General features: G+C 53.6%; 3 protein-coding genes across 7 annotated transcripts in view; 1 reads left to right on the top strand and 2 right to left on the bottom strand.

Annotated features, from left to right (window-relative positions):
• Positions 1–487: 487 nt before the first annotated feature.
• EMC10 (ER membrane protein complex subunit 10) lies at positions 488–6,378 on the bottom strand. Of its 2 annotated transcripts, XM_080908944.1 has the most exons (8): positions 6,129–6,378; positions 4,735–4,807; positions 3,310–3,419; positions 2,906–3,010; positions 2,489–2,670; positions 2,299–2,392; positions 1,541–1,627; positions 488–1,355 (listed from the first exon to the last, which is right to left on the bottom strand). In XM_080908944.1, the coding sequence occupies exons 1-7, from the start codon at positions 6,270–6,272 to the stop codon at positions 1,541–1,543; spliced, it is 795 nt and encodes a 264-aa protein (XP_080765070.1). In that variant the 5' UTR covers positions 6,273–6,378; the 3' UTR covers positions 488–1,355. The 2 variants fall into 2 exon arrangements, with proteins under 2 accessions (XP_080765070.1, XP_080765069.1); XM_080908943.1 differs by lacking the exon at positions 1,541–1,627.
• Positions 6,379–6,416: 38 nt separating this feature from the next.
• GARIN5A (golgi associated RAB2 interactor 5A) lies at positions 6,417–11,275 on the top strand (the record flags this gene model as incomplete). Of its 4 annotated transcripts, XM_080908948.1 has the most annotated exons (5): positions 6,417–6,603; positions 6,788–6,906; positions 7,353–7,483; positions 9,954–10,221; positions 10,627–11,275. In XM_080908948.1, 5 exons carry the CDS (start codon positions 6,561–6,563, stop codon positions 10,681–10,683), a joined length of 618 nt encoding a protein of 205 aa, XP_080765074.1. In that variant the 3' UTR covers positions 10,684–11,275. The 4 variants fall into 4 exon arrangements, with proteins under 4 accessions (XP_080765074.1, XP_080765072.1, XP_080765073.1 ...); XM_080908946.1 differs by having other exon boundaries at positions 9,954–11,275; XM_080908947.1 differs by lacking the exon at positions 6,417–6,603 and having other exon boundaries at positions 6,688–6,906.
• Positions 11,276–11,428: 153 nt separating this feature from the next.
• MYBPC2 (myosin binding protein C2) overlaps positions 11,429–17,940 on the bottom strand; it is a 24,228-nt gene continuing 17,716 nt past the window's right edge. The window contains exons 20-28 of the mRNA XM_080908942.1: positions 17,793–17,927; positions 16,648–16,815; positions 16,426–16,514; positions 15,745–15,940; positions 15,320–15,459; positions 14,977–15,136; positions 14,767–14,903; positions 13,243–13,429; positions 11,429–11,554 (exon numbers count right to left, since the gene is read on the bottom strand). Of these exons, the coding sequence (XP_080765068.1) occupies positions 11,544–11,554; positions 13,243–13,429; positions 14,767–14,903; positions 14,977–15,136; positions 15,320–15,459; positions 15,745–15,940; positions 16,426–16,514; positions 16,648–16,815; positions 17,793–17,927 (1,223 nt within the window). The 3' untranslated portion in view covers positions 11,429–11,543. The remainder of the gene's footprint in view (positions 11,555–13,242; positions 13,430–14,766; positions 14,904–14,976; positions 15,137–15,319; positions 15,460–15,744; positions 15,941–16,425; positions 16,515–16,647; positions 16,816–17,792; positions 17,928–17,940) is intronic.

The following is a 17,940-nucleotide window of genomic DNA, read 5'->3' as shown; positions in this document are numbered from 1 at the left end:
CGTCAAACTTGCCCCCACTTCCCTGAGCGCCAATCATGAGCCGTCACACACAGGTGGCTTGTGCACCGCTGGGGATAGAGCACAGCTTCATGCACGAGAGACAAGCCGTCTACCAACTAAACTCCATTGGCTCCTGAAGACAGGGTCTTGCTGTGTAACTCAGGCAAGCCTTAAAGTCACCACTTCATGGCTACTTCCAGGCAGCAACTGGAATGCTGGGACTCCAATCAATACCAAATGCACCTCGTGTGAGGATGAGGGACATGACCAGCCTGGGCAGCTGCGGTACCAGCAAGGGTAGATGCGCTGGGTCAGAAGCCAGGCTCCTCCCCCAGCTCAGAAGACATCCTTGCTCACAGAAACTTTAATCTGCCCAGGCATCCCTCTGTAACACACCCTAAGGAAGCCATCAGACGTAAACCAGGCAAACGACAGCGGCAACACGGGACTATTTACAAGCACCGACGGCAGGAAGCAAGCTGAATAGTGGCTGTTGAGGGGACAGTTTAATCAACAGCCACACAGCTCTGCTGAGGCTGCACAGCAATCCCCGTGCCCGTGGCCGAGCATGTGCGAGAGCTCGGCCACACCAGCAGCTGGCGAGCAGCTAGTGCAAAACTGGCTCTCAAAACCTGCACACACTAGAGTGTGCGTTCACAGAAGACAGACTAACGTGAGGCCCACAATCCTCTCCTGGTGATGGATTCGGGCTGGGACATCAGAGACTGAAAGGATAGTGCTGGAAGTTACCATGGTGTTCTGGTCACCTAAGAGCAGGACAAAGAGTTTAGCATGCCACATGGAGAGTGGGCTGGAGGCGGACCGAGCCACTCACAGCAGAGGCCTCTGGGCCACATATCCTTGGCAAAAGGCCTGAGTGTGACAGTGAGGGGTGAATGGGGACCTGCAGGGCAAAGGCACAGAGGCTGGAGAGAGCTCGGCAAGTTCCCAAAGTGTACGGTGGAGTGGGGTGGGGCAGGCGTTTAGCAGAGAGAGGGACACAGTGCCACATGGTGGGACACAGCTGCAGTGCCCAGAGAAGCCAGTGAGCTGGCCACAGGGAGGTACGCCCAACTCTCAGTCGACAGGAACAGAGGCTCGGGGAGAGAGAGGGACTTTCGAGAAGACCAGAGGGCTCATGGGAAGGGGCAGCCTTCCATAATCATGCAACAGGGAGATGGAGGGACAGGAACTCCTTCTTGAGTTGGCCAAGGACAAGAGGCTCCAAGGGCTCCAGGAGGTACAGCAGCTCACCGGGTGTTGCCCCCGCCCCCGCCGCCGCCGCCGCCCTGGCCGCCAGCGTCCGGCGCTCCCGACATCATGAGGAACAGCACGACTGGAATGATGTACATCCACTGCAGGCACGACAGGTGGGCACAGAGACAGGCAGAGAGGAAGAGAGGCAAGTGAGGAGGCTGGGCCAGGGCCACAGAGGGAAAGGGCTGGTCCCCTAGTCACTACAGGCAGGGCCAGGGCAGGGGACAGGAGGGACAGGAGGGCGTGAGCAGAGGGCAAGGTGGGCAGGGGACTGGGTCCTCACTTAGGCCTCCGTTGGCGCTGGCGTAGGCCCTGGGGCAGCAGGACGCAGGGCTGTGAGCAACACGGCCCCCCCCAGGATGAGGTGCCACTGAGGAGGGAGGGAGGCAGGTCAGCAGCCCGGCCATGGGAAGGGCCAGCCCTCAGTGCAGAGATGCAAGGACTGAGGTTTGCCAGACCTCAGTTCCTGAAATGGGGGGCTTCTGAGGCCCTTGGGGAAAGGGCCCGGCTCAGTGCCTACGGCCTCAACACCCTCCCACCCCTCCCTTAGCCCTGCTGGCCTGCCGGGTGCTTACCTCGCTGTGGCTGGCACAACTACATGCAGCCAGCTTCTCAGAAGGGTCTCCCCTCCACACCCCAGCCCCACTCAGGAAGCCTGGCAGTAACAGGCACCTCAGGCTGGCAGGCTGCCTTCCCAGGCTCCTCCTCACCTCCACCCGCACCCCTGCACCTACTCCAGGGCTACCTGCTTCCAGGCCCTGAGCCCCATGGCTTCAACCTATCCAACCCCCTCACTTCTCTGAATACGGGGTTGCCCCTTCCCTCCTGGCCCTCCTGCATGTGTGCCCACAGCTTTCCTGGCTGTGCCCGGATACCTTCCACACCGCTCTGCTCCCAGAAGGCCTGGGATACCTGTACCAGCCCAGATTCTAGAGCTACTTAGTCCTGGACAACTCAGGTGGGGTCCACAGCCCTCAGCCTCCCACCAGAGGCCAGACACAGGCCACTTCGGGGGTGGGGGGTTCAATGAGCCACACTCACGTATTTGGCAAAGAAAGACTTCTGTTCCTGAGGGTTCTTGGCCTTCTGGGCCTGTTCCATCTCCAGGCGCTCAATAAAGGCCGCAGTCTCAGGGCTAAACATGGGAGGAAAGGGGCAAGGTGAGGGGCAGAGCCCCAGGACCTGGGCGTCTGAGGCAGCCAGTGGTCCTGGTCTCCCCCCCAGCTCTCACCCCGGAGCAGTGCCTGGAGGCCGCAGCTGAGCAGATGTATTGAACAGCTCCAGGTCCTCATCTTCCACCTCGGAGCCCCGGCAGCCCCCAGGGTACACTACCACCGACAGGCCTACCACGTTGCCAGCCACATCCACATGCAAGGTCAGCTGGTCCGAGAGATGTGACTCTACCAGGGAGCACTGTGAAGATGGGGTGGGGTGGGGGTGGTCAGAGGGCTACCCAGCTCTGCTGCGCTCCCCCCACACTGCAGAAGCACTCTCCAGAACTGCACCCCCACCGCCAGGCCCCCTGGACCATCACCAACTGCAGCACTTCAAGCTAAACACCTCCTCAGGGCTCCATAGCAAAGGCTGCGGGAGGCTGGGGACACTGAGGCAGGAGTGAGGATGTAGTCGGTCCTCATCAGTGACTTACCGCTGGAACAAACGAAGACACATGGCCACCAGCTTCTGAACCATCAAGTGCCCCAGGCCGTCTTGGGACCCGGACCCTGTAGAGGCCATTGACAGCGGCCACATCCTGCAGGTCATGCAGAGCCCCATGAACTGGAGTGCTGGCCCACCAGGCTGGTCAGGAGAACGCCTCCCCAAGCCCTGTCCTCACAGCACCTCCCACAACCTCTGGCTAACAAGAACCTGCCCAGAACTCTTCCCACAGAGTTGGCCTACACCCCCCACCCCAGCAGCTTCTGATGGGAACAAAGACAAGGCTGACACTTGAAAGGAGCCTGCTGTCTAACGACCCGCTGTTCTGGGCTCTCTCGTGGGGAAGACTGGCTAAGCTGGGTGCCAAGCCCATTCAGCTGCAGGGGGCCTCACCCGGAGTCGGCCCCGCTCCTCCTCACTGAGCTGTCGCTGTGTCGCCGACAAGGTGCCTTCCTGCTGGTTCCACAGCAGAGAGCCGCGCTTCTGGAAGTTGGCTTCATCACCTGTGGGGGAACTGGGCTCGTTTACAATCACCTACAGCGTGACCTGCTCCACCTCTTCTTCAACTACCTGTTTGCTATTAGGCACTGCACTGCCCCAAGTCTACCTGTCTCGAGTGCCTGACTAACAGCAAAGCTCACAGCCCCTTTAGTCAGCAGATGCTGGGGCTGGCCCAGCTCAGCCTTCTCTGAAAGAGGGGGGTCTTGTGGTGCTTCTGCAGCAAAATGGGCCAGTGCTTCTTCTACTGCCTCACAAGACTGACTAGGGCTTTCTGAGGGAATAGAGGCAGGACACAGGTCAGAGGCTAGAAGTCTGTTCTGACATTCCTTCTTCAGCTGACTGGGTCTGGGATTGCTCCTACAGGTCTGGAGGCAAGAAGGAAATAATTATATATATACATATATATATATATACTTGTGTGTGCATGTATGTATATGTGTGTGCACATATATGCACTTGCGTATGTATATACATGCATACGTGTGTACCCAGATGTATACATGTGATGTTAACTTGTATTTAATTTCTATAAAAGAAATTACATTCCCATAAAAGTAAATCCAAGCTAGCGATAGTACAGATTATGGAGGGAGATCCTGTCAAGATTGACTGATAGCCACATGAGGGAGAGTAGTCAGGAGCCCTGCTGGCTGGTTTTAATTGTCAACCTGACACAATCCAGAATCACCAGAGTCTCTGTGAGGGATGTCTAGATCAGGCTGGGCTGCAGGCATATCTGCGGGTAAATATCTCAATCACATTCACTGAGGTAGGAAGGCCCACCCACTGTGGGTGGCACCATTCCCTAGGTTTGGGCCCTGAATGATATTAAGTGTAGAGAGGAGGCTGAGCGTAAGCATGAATGCGTGCATTAACTCTCTCTGCTCTCGACTACGGATGTGATGTAACCAGCTGTGTGAAATTCCTGACTGGACTCCCCTACTATGATCTAATTGGAATTGTGAAAGAAAATTAAAATCTAAAGGTGAAAACTGCAAGAAAACTTTTGATACTGTACGAGCAGGCAAAGACTGTTCTGTCCTGCCAAGCTAAGGTAACTCAAAACATACATATGTGTATGTATATACGTGTGGTGTGTGTGTATACTTATATATGCATACACATGTATATGTGTATATTTATCATTTTCATTAACAGAAATGCATCTCAGGCCCTTGGACATGCCTGGCAAGCATTAAACCCTTGAAACCTTGAAGTCTTGGGTACGGGGCATCTAAAAACTTCTCCTATCTCTGGTCTCAACCCTCTCCACCAAAAAAAAATATGTGTATGGCTGAAGACCACCACTGATCTCACCAATCTCAAAGGAATGCTCCAGCAGCAAGGCCACAGTGCCACAGCCCTCAGCGTCACGGCCATCAGCCCCAGCCTGCAGGAGAGACGAGGACCCCAAGTAAGAACCACTCAAGCTCTAGGCTGGGCAGAATCCACTGGCCCCAGGGCAGATTGAAGGACAAGCCTTAGCTTCATGCTCGCATCCAATCACAGGTACTTTTCCCCCAGGACCGCCCCTCATGAATATTCATGAGGTGGATTTCCATAGCACAAAGAAAACCCAACAAACTGTTACTGTTACTCTCCTGCAGGACTTGAGAGTCTCACTGCACAGCCCAAGCCTCCTCTAAGACACGGTTCTTGCGTCCCCATTGCCTACTGCTGCTAATGCAGGAAAGTCGCACCATGCTCTGCTCCCAGGGCATCCCTGAGTCCTCAGGCACCGGCTTCCTTTGCACACGTTAACGCCCAGACCCCTCTGCTGGTGATTGGGATTGCAGATAAACACCACCAGCAGCAATTTTTTGTGGTTTTACTATTCTTTCTCTCTCTCTTTTTTTTTTTTTTTTTTTACAATTAAGTCCATTTACTTAAACAGTTGACTTAGGCATCTGCCAGGGTGACTTCAATCTCCACTCCTGGCTCAATACCGATGGAGGTAATCTGCTTTACAACCTCAGGGCTATGCAAATCAATGAGTCGCTTGTGGATCCTCCAGTCCGTCTTCTCAACGTCAGACGTACGCATGCGCAACGGTCCTTTCGCTTTCAGATTCTTTTCCTTTGCGTCTCAGGTCAAGTCCACACAAACCTTCTCCAGCGACCTCATTCCTCCAGCACCCTATTTTTGGAGTTTTTTGAAACAGGGCCTTAAGTAGCCCAGGGTGGCCTTGCACACCTACATTGTCAGGACCGCACCCCACACCCAGGGCTATGTCTTAGATGTCTTAATTTATAGCATCTCCTACCCAGGCATCCTACTGCGGGACCTGGCTTCCTCATGCATATCCAGCAACACGACCGCACTCCTTGCACTCCGGCACCGCTTCCCTGCCCTGCTATAGCTTTATTATTTATTTATTGAGTTAGGGTCTCACTATGTAGCCCTGTCTGGCCTAGAACTCAGAAATCCACCTGTCTCTGCCACCCCGAATTAAAGCGTGCACCATCACCCCCATTTTTGAATTTTTGAGACAACTCTAAGCAGCTCAAGCTAGCCTCGAACTCCTGGATCCTCCAGCCTCGGTCACCGGAGCACTGAGATGAAAGGCTAGTGGCCAGCACCACCACCCACGCAGCCCAGGTTCAGAGCAAACCACACCCTCTCATGAATATTCATGTCGAGTGCCCCTCCAGCGCCCACAGGAGGCCGCCCCGCTCCGGCCTTGAGCACTGGCCCGGGCCACGAGCACTCACCCCGCGCGCGGCGGCCCCGACCCGGCATCCGCTGCCTCGGGCTCTGCTAGGAGCCGCGGCTACCATCAGCAAGAGCACTAGCAGCCGGGTCACCCCGGCACCCACGGCCACCATACCGAAGCGCTGAGAAGAGCCGAGCGCCATACAGCACGCTAGGAAACACAGAGCTCATCCTCAGGCTCATGCGCCTGCGCCGCATCCCGCGCCTGCGCAGTAGCGCCCGCTCGCCTAGCTCCCGCAGCTAGGACGACCATTTCTCCATCCGGGTCTCTCGGGCTCACGTTCCCGGTGACACAGCCTAGGAGACAGGTGACGTTCCTGACGTCATGGAACGCTGGGTCCTTATTGTAAAGTCACAAGCTCTAGGTCCCGCCCTTTATCTGTCTGTCCCAGGCTTCACCCGGCGTTCCTACCCAGGGCCAGGGCGTGGCGATGAAGGGTGGGCGAGATCCTAAGTCGGTCCCCGGCAGAGCAGGTGAGAGCAGTTCGGAGGGGATGGAAGGTGACAAAAGGAGTTCTGCCTGGAGGGGTTGGCCCTAGTGAGGGATCCGGGGAAGGTATGGGGCCAGCAATTCGGAGGCCGCTGCCCCACGTGCTCCCCGCGTCAGAGTACACGTTCCTGGCATCCTGGGGTGGATGCCAGCCCTTCGCCCCTGCAGACCGCCCCCTGGCTCCAGCCTACGCCCGGTGTCGCCCTGGACGCCTCCAGCGCCACCTCCTGAGCGGCGAGTTCGACCAGCTGCGCGACTTTCCCATCTTTGAAAGCAACTTCGTGCAGGTGTGGAGCCCCGGACCTCCGACCCGTTGATGTATGGAGCCCCCATCATTCATCGCTCCGTCTAACTCCAAGTGTTCCACATAACCCCTGAGCCCGCTGGGCTTTTCGTGGCTTCAGAAACCTTTGTCTCAGTTTCTTTGACTGTACACACATAGTTCTTGTCCTTTAATCCTAAAATCTCTGGCCCACAACTTCCTTTTTTTTTTTTTAGTGGTAATGTGGGTGATATCACATTTGGCAGGGGCTCTACCCCTTAGTCACACCTACAGCCCTGCAATGGGGAATTCTAGGCATGTGCTTATATACTGGGCCACATTCCCAGCCCCTAACCTACTTGTTCGTCTCCCCTAGTTCACGACCTTTCACTCTGTCAAGATTCCCAACACCCATCAGATCCCTGTTGAGTTCTGTTCTCCAACTATCGTCCCTCTAACCTCTGGCCCCAGGTGACCCGGTTTGGAGAAGTCGCCAACAAGGTCACCATGGGGGTGGCAGCCTCTAGCCCTGCCCTGGAGCTGCCAGACCTGCTGCTGCTGGCCGGCCCTGACAAGGAGAATGGACACCTGCAGCTCCTCGGGTGACTGCCCCTCTTAAGTCCCAACTTCCTCCAATCTCCCTGCCACCATTTTGCCACCCAGGCTCCAGGGACCAAGAGGACCACCAGACTTCTCCGCTAAGAAAAATGACAGGGCACTTCACAGAGGTCAGAAGTCAGAGATGAGGGAGGACAGTCCTCAGTGACATCACAGGGTCAGGATGGTGACTGTTTACACAATGCTTTCTGCTTTCCAGGTATTCCTCTGTCCCAAAGAAATAAAGTAAGGCTCAAAGACTGGGCCCATGGCCCAAGGTCCCACAGAGTCAGGACTAGAGGTTCGCCACAACCCACTGTTCCGCTCTGTTCCTCTCATTGAAAACGTGTGAAAATCAATACCACCAAGTACAAACCTCACACAGAACATCCCTTTCCCCAGCCTAGGCCTTGCCCTGCTTTAGCTCCAAACAGGAAACATTTACACACGTATAAGTACATGGACACACTCTGGTATTTGTGGAGACCTGAATCCTTTCTCATCCTGTCTCAGCTCATGAAAGACAGGAAGAAAACAGAAAAAGGCCCAGCCTAATGGTGCAAGCCTATCATCTAGGCAATTTGAGAAGGATTACAAGTTCAAGGCCAAAGTGAGCTTTAAAAGTGGCAGCCAGGACAACTTAGTGAGACCCTGTCTTAAGATAAAAAGTAAAAAGGGGCTGGCTACAGGTGTGTGTGTGTGTGTGTGTGTGTGTGTGTGTGTGTGTGTGTCAGTACAATGTCTGCAGGGCAAACATGAGGATGAGTTTGAATCCCCACAGCCATATAAAAAGCTGTACCATGGTAGTCCCAGTGTTGGGAGAGGCAGAGATAGGCTGATCCTTGGAACTTGCTGGCCAACCAGTCTATCCAGTCATTTGGCTCCAGGTTAAGTAAAAAACTCCAAAAACGAGGTGGAAGAATGATCGAGGAAGGAAGACCCTTAGCATTAACCTATGACCTCCACATGCACACACAAGTCACTGACCTATGACCTCCACATGCAAGAAAGGAAGGGAGGAAGGAAAGAATAGAAGGAGTTTAGCTGGACATGGTGGTTCACATATTTAATCACAGCACTTGGGAGACAACGTCAGGCAAATCTCGGTTAAAGTCCAGCCTGAACTACAAGTTCCAGTCAACCTTGTCTCAAAAAAAAAAAAAAAAAAAAAAGTGAAAGGAAACAATGCCCTTGTTCACCCAATTATCTCCTTACCTAAGTGGAGAACATTACTCAGTTTCTGTCCTGGTAAGATGCTCAGCATATTAAATGCAAGCTTGGGGTCCCTCTGACCCTGTCTTTGCCTGCCTGCAGCTGACCAAGTGGAACAAAACTTATGAAACTATCATCCCAGGTCTAAGAAGGTAGAGACAGGAGGATCAGAAGTTCAGGTCCATACTCAGTGATACAACTAGTTGTAGGCCAGCCTGGGCTACTGAGTCCTAGTCAACAACAACAACAAAGACCCTGTTGGCGATCAGCCCCACCCCTACTCCAGGCTCCTCCTGGAACCAGGCTGAGTAAACTTGACTACCCTGTGGATGGAACATTCTTGATCCTGGAGCTTAGGATCAATCCTGCCTCCATTGTCCTCTTTGCTCTGCCTCGGTCCCCTCATCTGGAACCCAGGGTGACAGGACAGTTCTTCCTTTGTGTTTCCTGAAGCACCTGGTACAGCAGGAGCAGTATGTAGATGTCATCAAGAGCTGTTACATTTGCGGGGGAAACCCGTTGTCCACTGAGGGACATGTAGCAGAAGGCATGTGTTAAGGTGTATTTGTGTGGACAGGAATGAAGAGGTTGGACACAGCAGGTTCTGTAAGCCATCCAGGCTAGAGAAGGATGTGGTGACCCCTGCTGTAGCTAGCAAACCCCAGAGTTCTGAAGACTGGCTTTGTTTCCACCCCCTGTGTGGCCTGAGCCAGGTTGCTCTCTCCAGACTGTATCTTCTTTTCCTTCATTGGATCTTGAATCTAGCTGAAAGTGTGAGCAACTCATTTATGCAAATATTTTCTAAGCATCCTTCCAGTGGTTAACCCTATTGGGGAAAACAGCAAAATCAGCCCAGAGTTCAAATCTAGGAGCTCACATCAGCCACTGGTGAAGTCAACAGAAGAACTGTCACATGGAATGATCAAGATTACAAACAGGCCAGGGGAGACCCTCCTATCGCCCTTCCTCTAAGCAGAGGAGCTCTGGTCAACAGGACCCAGCATTGACTTTGACTGGGCCAAGCTAAGCATGGGGCTCCGGTGGAGACACAGGGATTCTACAAACATCTGGAAGGTACAGCTGTGAGAAATTGTTGATAGGGCAGGACGAGGATGAGAGAGAGGAGGTTGAGGCAGGGGTGTATTGGCCGCTGTAAGCATCACACAACCCATCCAGTAGTGGGTGCCTGCAATGGATGAGGACAGGACTAGAAGCGCAAGGCCATGACTGAGCCACCGCCGCCACCACCCCGTCTCTCTTCAGGATGTTTCCCTTGCAATTCGTGCAGCTGTTTGTACGTGATGTGAGCCGCCAGCAGCTCAAGGTCAAGTTCCGAACTGGTCGAGCCTTCTACTTGCAACTGCGTGCTCCGCCAGAGACCCGAGACTGTGAGTTCGGCCGCTGGGTGCGGCTCCTCTACCGCCTGCGATTCCACTCGCCCACCTGCGCAGTGCCCTTCACGCATGAGGATACTGTGCCTGAGGACGAGGATGAGGACCAGGTCGAGGAGGAACAGTTGCAGCCCCCGGAGGTGAGGGCGGGACCTCGAGCCCAGGGATGTTGGGCCAGGAAGGATGGAAAGGGACCAAGTAGGACTGCTGGGGCCTGGAGCCCTGGGTCTGAGGGAGGAAAACCAGTCTGGGAAGCCTGAGGAGAGAGGAACTTCTCCCCTTTTCCATCTTAGGGGTCCTAAGGAGAAGACTTTAGAGTCTGCAGTAGACTAGGGACCGTGTGGCTGGCGTTGCTAACCTAGGTGCCCTAAAAGAGCACACAGCCCTCTCCCATCCTCTGACACCAAGTGGGTTCTAGGGAGAGAAACCTACTCACTGAAGGGGTGGGCTCCGCCTGGCCATAGATGAAAAGGGAAGGCCTGTTCCCAAGACATCCACGTCAGACCCTCGTGCTGGTCAGACTCTCAGATGTACACTCTCCTTAGTTTCGAGCCACAGAGGCCAGACTCGACCCGCAGGTCTCAGAACTCTGGGGGCTCTAACTCGGAGAAGATCCTTCCAGATCACCAAAGGACCAGAAATCAAGCCAGCTCAGCTCAGAGCCAGAGAAATGGATTCTTAAACTTAATAAAGATCAAGCTCTTAAGAACCAACACCCAAGCCCTGGTTCTTTATGTCACAATCACCAAGGCAACAGGCTGCCTCCAGGTCTCCCCTGGTCTTCTATGACTTTGGTGCATTGGTATGCAAGGGTTTTCTGTTGACTTCTCTTTTTGTTCCTCTGCTGGAGGTGAAATCCAGAACCTCCACACTCTAAGGCAGCACTCCACCACTAATCCACTCACCATGTGGTCCAGACGGGGCCTCTACCACTGAATCCCCTAGTTCCCTTTCACTTTTTATTTTAATGCAGGGCATCATTTAATTGCCCAAGATGTCTGTGGCCTTTCTACCTCTGCCTCAGCCTTTCAGGTAGCTAAAATAACAGCTGTACCCAGACCTGTCATGGTCAGCTTGGATGTGCTGTCCTTTGTGGGTGGTAACTGGCCCGTCTCCTCCGCTATGTAGGTAATGTTCAAGACAGTTCAGGCTGCAGGACATGAGCTTCACCTTTGAGTCCTATAAATACCATGGCAAGCAGTTCCCTCAGCAGATGCCATCTTCCAAGATGGCAACCTCAGTGAGATCTGATCTGCCTTGTTGTGGTGGCTGTCCCTTACCCCAAGAGTGACTAACCCCACCCACCAGGGGACAAGAACTACAGACTCTGGAAGGATGAACAAATGATAATTTGAGCAACAGTACTTTATCACAGTGATCATTCTAGAAAGATGACCGCCATCCCAAGAGTTGCAGGGATGGTGTCCAGGTTCTGATGACTTGTTTAGCAGGTGATGAGCTGTCACTGTGGCACTGCAGGAGAAATGAGAGGTGGGTGAGGAGGGGTGACATATACCATGTCTCTACCCAAAACCCCCCAGCAGAGGGAGCAAGCATCCAGAGGGTCAGCAAACACCAGTGCAGTCAGTGGTCTCTCCCTCAACAGGGCTGCATATACGCCCAGCTAGCCTTGAACTCAGATATGTACCTCAGGATGGCCTTGAACTCCTGACCCTCCTGCTTCCACCTTCCCAGTGCTGGGATGATAGTCATCCACCACTATGGCTGCTTTACAGAGTGCTGGGGATGGAGCCCAGGCTTTGTGCTAGATAAACTCTGTCCCCACAAGCCACTTCTCCAGACCCACAGAACGAGAACGGGTCTTGTGGCATCCGACATTCCACATAGTTGAGGCTCTTGAGTCTCCAGCACCTGAGAACTAGGGCTACACTTATATTTTGCCTGGCTGACCTTTTGCTTTAAACTCTAATCCGTTATTTTGTGTGTGTGTTTGCCTGCTTGTGTTTATGTGCACCATTGCATGTGGCCACAAGGGGGCTTTGGAGCCCCTGGAACCGGTGCTACATGACAGTTGTGAGTCATCATGGAGTCCTGGGAACTGAACTCAGGGCCTCTGGAAGAGCAGCCAGTGCTCTTAACCACTGAGCCATCTCTCCAATGCTTGTTTTTTTTTCCTTTTACAATGTTTTGACAAGATCATACTGTGCAACTCGGAGTGACTTAGAATTCACTCTGTAGGGGCTGGAGAGATTGCTCAGTGGTTAGAGCACCGACTGCTCTCCCAGAGATCCTGAGTTCATTTCCCAGCACCCACATGGTGGCTCACAACCATCTGTAATGGGATCCGATGCCCTCTTCTGGTGAGTCTGAAGACAGCTACAGTGAACTCATATAAATAAAATAAATAATTCTTTAATAATAAAAAAGAATTCACTCTGTAGCATAGGTTGGCTTCAAACTCATATCTCTTAGCTCGGCTTGAGCATTCTTAGGTGCTGGAATGGCAGATGTGCACCACACCCCAGACAAATGGGGATGTTCTGAGAAACTACCAGGTGTCAGAAGTCAGCGGGAGTCTGACATGGAGATGCATCTGAGCTGACTTAGTCACCCATAAAGAAGACCACAGACTAGATGGTGGATCCGCCTGAATCCATAATGCAGCCAGTGGGTCTGTGGGGTGCTCCCAGAACCCTCCCTGGGGAGCTGAAGTCCCTGTCTGCTAAGCTGTCACAGGGACATGTGGCATGCTGACGCACACTCTGGGAGACCTGATCTGCCTCCTTCAGCAATGTCTTGTGGAATGGATCTAGCAAAGGAGATGGGGAAGAGTTTTCTTGGAGGATGGTTCATCACACGCCAGAGGCCAAGAGTAGGGATAAATGTGGCCACTGTGGTCCCACCAATGGCACAGATGGCAACGGGAGACTGGAGTTAGGGACAGGACACATGACAGTGAACCCTGGGCTGGAAAGACTGTGGAGATGGTGGGGAGGTCCGAGGAGCAGGGGAAAGTTATCTCAGCTCTGATTCCAGGGGCAAAGGACAAGAGGCGGCTCGACAGGCGGGGTTGCATGTGAGGTACAAACTAGGACTGGTGCCCTCCAACCCCAGGGCCTTGGCATGACCCGTATCGCCTTCTTGCCTGGGGCATCTGGGTAGGTTTGCCAGGGGACTGGATTAGGTCATCCCTTCCTCACCTCGGACATCCAGTTTGCATTCGGCCAGGGCCTCCCCCAGTTCATTGAAGGCGCGGCAGGAATAGGTCCCTGCATCGAAGGGTGAAGGTCGGCGGATGTTCAGTGTCAGGATGCCCTGGTAGTTGGTTATGAGGAATTTGGGATCTTCATGGATTTCCATCTTGTTCTTCATCCACACCACCTTCGGCTAGGGAATGGGAACCAGAGAAGAAGCCAGTTTTAGAAGGATGTCCTGGAGAGAAGCCGCCCGTACCTGATCGGTACACAGGGGAGACAGCACCTCTTGTTCTCAGAATAAAGATCACACCATATGGACCCCAACTGGCCACCATTACTCTTCCGTCTCCTTCCACCTTTCCTCCCTGTGCTCCAGGACTGAGACAGACCAGACAGTGGGATTCTCGCCCAGGGTCCTGGGACTGTGTGTTTCCTCTTCCAACCCCGCAGTTCCTGCCTGCCCCATCCTCCCCTTGTCAGCTGTGTCCTGACCAGGAATGCCTCTCTCACTGTCTGCCATCTTTCTCTGCCATGCCTGTCACCACTCTCGGTTTAACATCTGTGAGACTTGAGACCAGCGTCGTCCTCCCACCAACGAAAAGGAACGTCTTTGTTCCATTTGTGAGGCTCAAATGAAGTTTAGAAAAAATGCTCATGGAGTGAATCACGGGATTCATCAAAAGAAATGAGTGAGCTGAGAAAAATAAATAATAGTTGGTATAGGGTTAAATGACATGGTGGATGGGTTTATGAATGAATGAGTGAGTGAGTGAGTGAATGAATGAGTGAGTGAATGAATGAGTGAGTGAGTGAATGAATGAGTGAGTGAGTGAATGAATGAATGAGTGAGTGAGTGAGTGAGTGAATGAATGAGTGAATGAATGAATGAGTGAATGAATGAGTGAATGAATGAGTGAGTGAGTGAGTGAGTGAATGAATGAATGTACCCAGGCCTGGTGGTGCCTTATAAGCCCAGCACTCAGGAAGGGGTGGCAGGATGATCTTGAGTTCAAGGCCATCCGACACTACATGAACCCTTATCTAAGAAAGAAAAACAATGGGGCCTGGAGAAATGGCTCAGCAGTTAAAAGTGCTTGCTGCTTTCCTGAGGACACGGGTTCAGTTCTCAGCACCTACACCGGCGCTGCTCACAACTGCCTATAATTTAATCATCAGGGAAGCCAACGCCCTCTTCCGACCTACAGGAGTATTGCACACACACATTCGCATATAGACGCACAAAATTTTAGGATATTTTTAAAGAAAAATGAAATCCTTGTCTGGGTAGCTCAGGAAAACCTCGGGGAATACAGGGATAGCTGTGTCCCCCCGCCCCTGAAGTTTCTCAGGGAATGACAGTGCCTATAAAAGAGGACAGGAAAGACAGGCTTCGTGGATGAGTTTATGCCTGGTAGTCATGAGGCAGGAAGTTCAGAACTGTCTGAGACTTAGCCTCTGCCTCAGCGGACTGCAGGGAGGAACTGTTGGTGTGCTGGGTCTGGGGCTTCTCCAGACTTTCCCTGGCACCTTAGGGTGGCCTCTGACGGCGCAGTTGAGAGCTGCAGTATATCCTGCCACCACTACCCGGTCCATCAGGGGGGTCAGAAACTTGGGGGCCGTCCGGAAATCATGCTCCTTGTATTCCAGTGGTTTTAAGGTGATTCCTGGAGAAAGAGACACCCATAAGGTGAGTCCCACCACAACACCAGCCGGGGGCCAGGCAGCTGCACCCTGTACCTGTCTTGAGGATTCGGGCCGTGTTCTTGGAAACGCCCGGAGAGTCACTGAGGCCACAGATGTTCTCACTGAAGACGCGGAAATAATACTCGTTGCCCACAATGAGGTCAGACACCGTACAGCTGGTGTGGCGATTGTGTTCGTAGACATTGAACCACTCCTGGAATGGGGACAAAGAGGGACCAGGGAAGGCAGGTGTGTGGAGGACACACGTGGGTACAGACTCAGAGTCATCCAGGCTCCTAGCCTCAGTTTCCCAGCTGTGAAACAGAAAGCTCAGCTCTGCTCTGTCAAGGCCACTGGCTGGCAGCCCCAAGGCCCCCAAGGCCTGTCTGTTTCTCACCATGGTCTTTTTGTCAGCCTTCTGGACAAAATAGCCCGTGATCTCACTGTTCCCGTTGTCCTTGGGCGGCTGCCACTCCACCAGGGCATTCGTGCCCCATACCTCCTTCACCATCACATTTTCTGCTGGCCCTGCCTTTTCTGGAAGGAGGGTTGGGGGTTACCTACTATCTGAGAGGCCCTAACGCCCGGTTTACCCCTCCCTCCCTTCCCAGATTTTTTCCCTTTGACTGTAGCCCAGGCGGATCTCAAACCATTATATATCCCGGATTAAACTACTGATCTTCCTACCGCCACCTCCTGAGTGCTGAGATTATAGGCGTACACACCACACTTTATCACGTTATCTCATCACGTCAGGCAAGCACTGGGCCCAATCCTGTTTCAAACATCCTGTCCCTCCGCCCATGTGCTCCCGGCTCGCACCCACGACCCGGATGCGGATGGTGGCAGAGTCCTTCATGTTCTCAATCTGCACGCTCAGCTCATACTCTCCGGAGTCAGAGCGGGCCGCCTGGCGCACGAAGAACACCGTGTCGAAGTCACTAGTCCGCACATTCACACGGGAGGTGTCCAAGGGAGCCCCACCCTTGGTCCATATGACCTGAGGCCGTGGCTTGCCCTGAGGAGGGAACCAAGTCAGGTGAATGGGCTCTGAGGGTCTGAGGACTTGCCTACATCACTGCCCCAGGGCCTGACAACTTCCTGGACTGTACTTGACCCTAGCCCAGGCCCTGATCTCCACCAAACTCTGGCCGTGGCTCTGTTTGACCCCCAACCCTAACTCTGACCTCCACTCTGACCCCAGCCCTAACCCTGACCCCAGCCTGGACCTTGGCTCTGGTCTTAACACAAACAATGGTACTGGCCTTGAATCTGGCCCATTCCATGGTCTGCCCCAGTTCCAGCTCTGACCCTGACCTTAGCCCTCAGCCTGACCCCAACTCCAACCCTATCAGTATCCCCAATCCCAGATCCAACTTTGACCCTATCCATAGCCCTAACTTCAACCCCAAACCTGACCTTGACCTGATCCCAGATCTAACCCTACCTTAACCCCAGCTCTGACCCTGGCCCTGTCAGTAACCCCAACTCCAGCCCAAGTACCTGGAAGGGGATGACGAGGTTGAGGGCCTCCCCAACTTTTCGGATATAAGTCTGCCGTAGATGGCGGGGGAGGCGGATCTTTGGTTGCTCTGAGGGTGTGAACAGGGGGTTGGTGTTGGGTCGGGAACCACCAGATGGAGATGACATCATCTGGGGGACCCTAATTGAAGGACACTGAGTAGAGCCTGAGGAGAGCTGAGTCAGGGACTGAGTGTCACTCACCAACAATCTCCCTGATAGTGACCGGCTGAAGGAGGGTGGCTGGTTCACTGCGTCCTGCAATGTTGACCCCAACAACCCGGAAGAGGATCCGGGCTCCAGTCGGGAGATCCTTGACAGTGAAGCCACACCGTTCCACTGGTTCCTTGTTAGCTGGGATCCATTCCTCAGCTGGAGAAAGGAGTCACATGTAGACCAGGGCCTTCCTTGGGGCCCCTGCACCGCCCCCCACCCCCCAGTAAATAGCCCCACCACAACGAGTAAACACCAGCATCTGTGGCAACGGCCCTAGTCGAGCATCCCTGAGATGGCGAAGAAGACCACCCCCATCACATCAAAGGCAGCACAGCTGCCTCAACACTGTAACCCCATTTCAAGGATGAGGAATCTAGGGGCCCAAGGAGGTTAAGCTATTTGAAGTCACACACCTCAAGGATGAAATGGTGCAGGAATGGCAGAGGTAGGAGGGTAAGGGAATGAAGAGGGGAATGCTGGGAAGAGATGGGGGCGATGTTATCTCTTCCCTATGTAGTCTGATGTGGTGGTCACTATTCCAGGTCTAGAAAGGTCCTGAATCATAGAGGCCAAGACCACACAGACACAGACACAGGCAGGATGGGCTAGGGCTAGGGCTGCTCTGTTACAGATAAGGCTGGACAGACCGTGACAACCAGGTAATCATGGAAGACATTCTGCAGCTAGGGCTGTGAACTCCATGACTGTGTGTGTGTGTGTGTGTGTGTGTGTGTAAATGAATATTTTCAAGTGTATGGCTTTAAGCAGTGTGTGTGCACTTGTGTGAGTGTGCACGCCAGTGTGCTTCGTGAATAAGTCTTAGTGTGGCACGTGAATATGAAAGTGCTCGAGTGTGACTATGAGTGTGTTTGTGGGGGGCACAGCCAAGGTAGAGATTTGGACAGTGGAGGTGACAGAAACAGTTGGGAATGAGTTAGGAGGAAGAAAGGGAGGGAAGAAGAGGGGGAGAAGGAGGCAGAGGAAGATGTCAGAGGATGGAACAGACAGTAAGGGATCATTGGTGCAGAGGTGGTCAGAGGGAGGGAGGACACACGGGCCTGAGGACCCCAGGCACCACGCCAGCCCTGAGCAACTCCACTCCCTGCCTCAGGCTAGGGCCGAGTGCCACTCACAGTCTTCCAGGCAGTACTCCACGAGGTAGCCGTCAATGCCACCAGCACCGATCCGATCGGGGGGCCTCCACTTAAGTGTGGTGGTGGTGTCCGTCACATCCTCCACTGTGAGGTGTTGCGGTGCACTCGTGGGGGCTGCAGGGATCCA

Source organism: Micromys minutus (assembly GCF_963924665.1).
Source record: "Micromys minutus genome assembly, chromosome: 32".
Classification (NCBI taxonomy): Eukaryota; Metazoa; Chordata; class Mammalia; order Rodentia; family Muridae; genus Micromys; species Micromys minutus.
The sequence above is the reverse complement of the archived record's forward strand: the minus strand, read 5'-3'. Positions and strand labels throughout refer to the sequence as shown.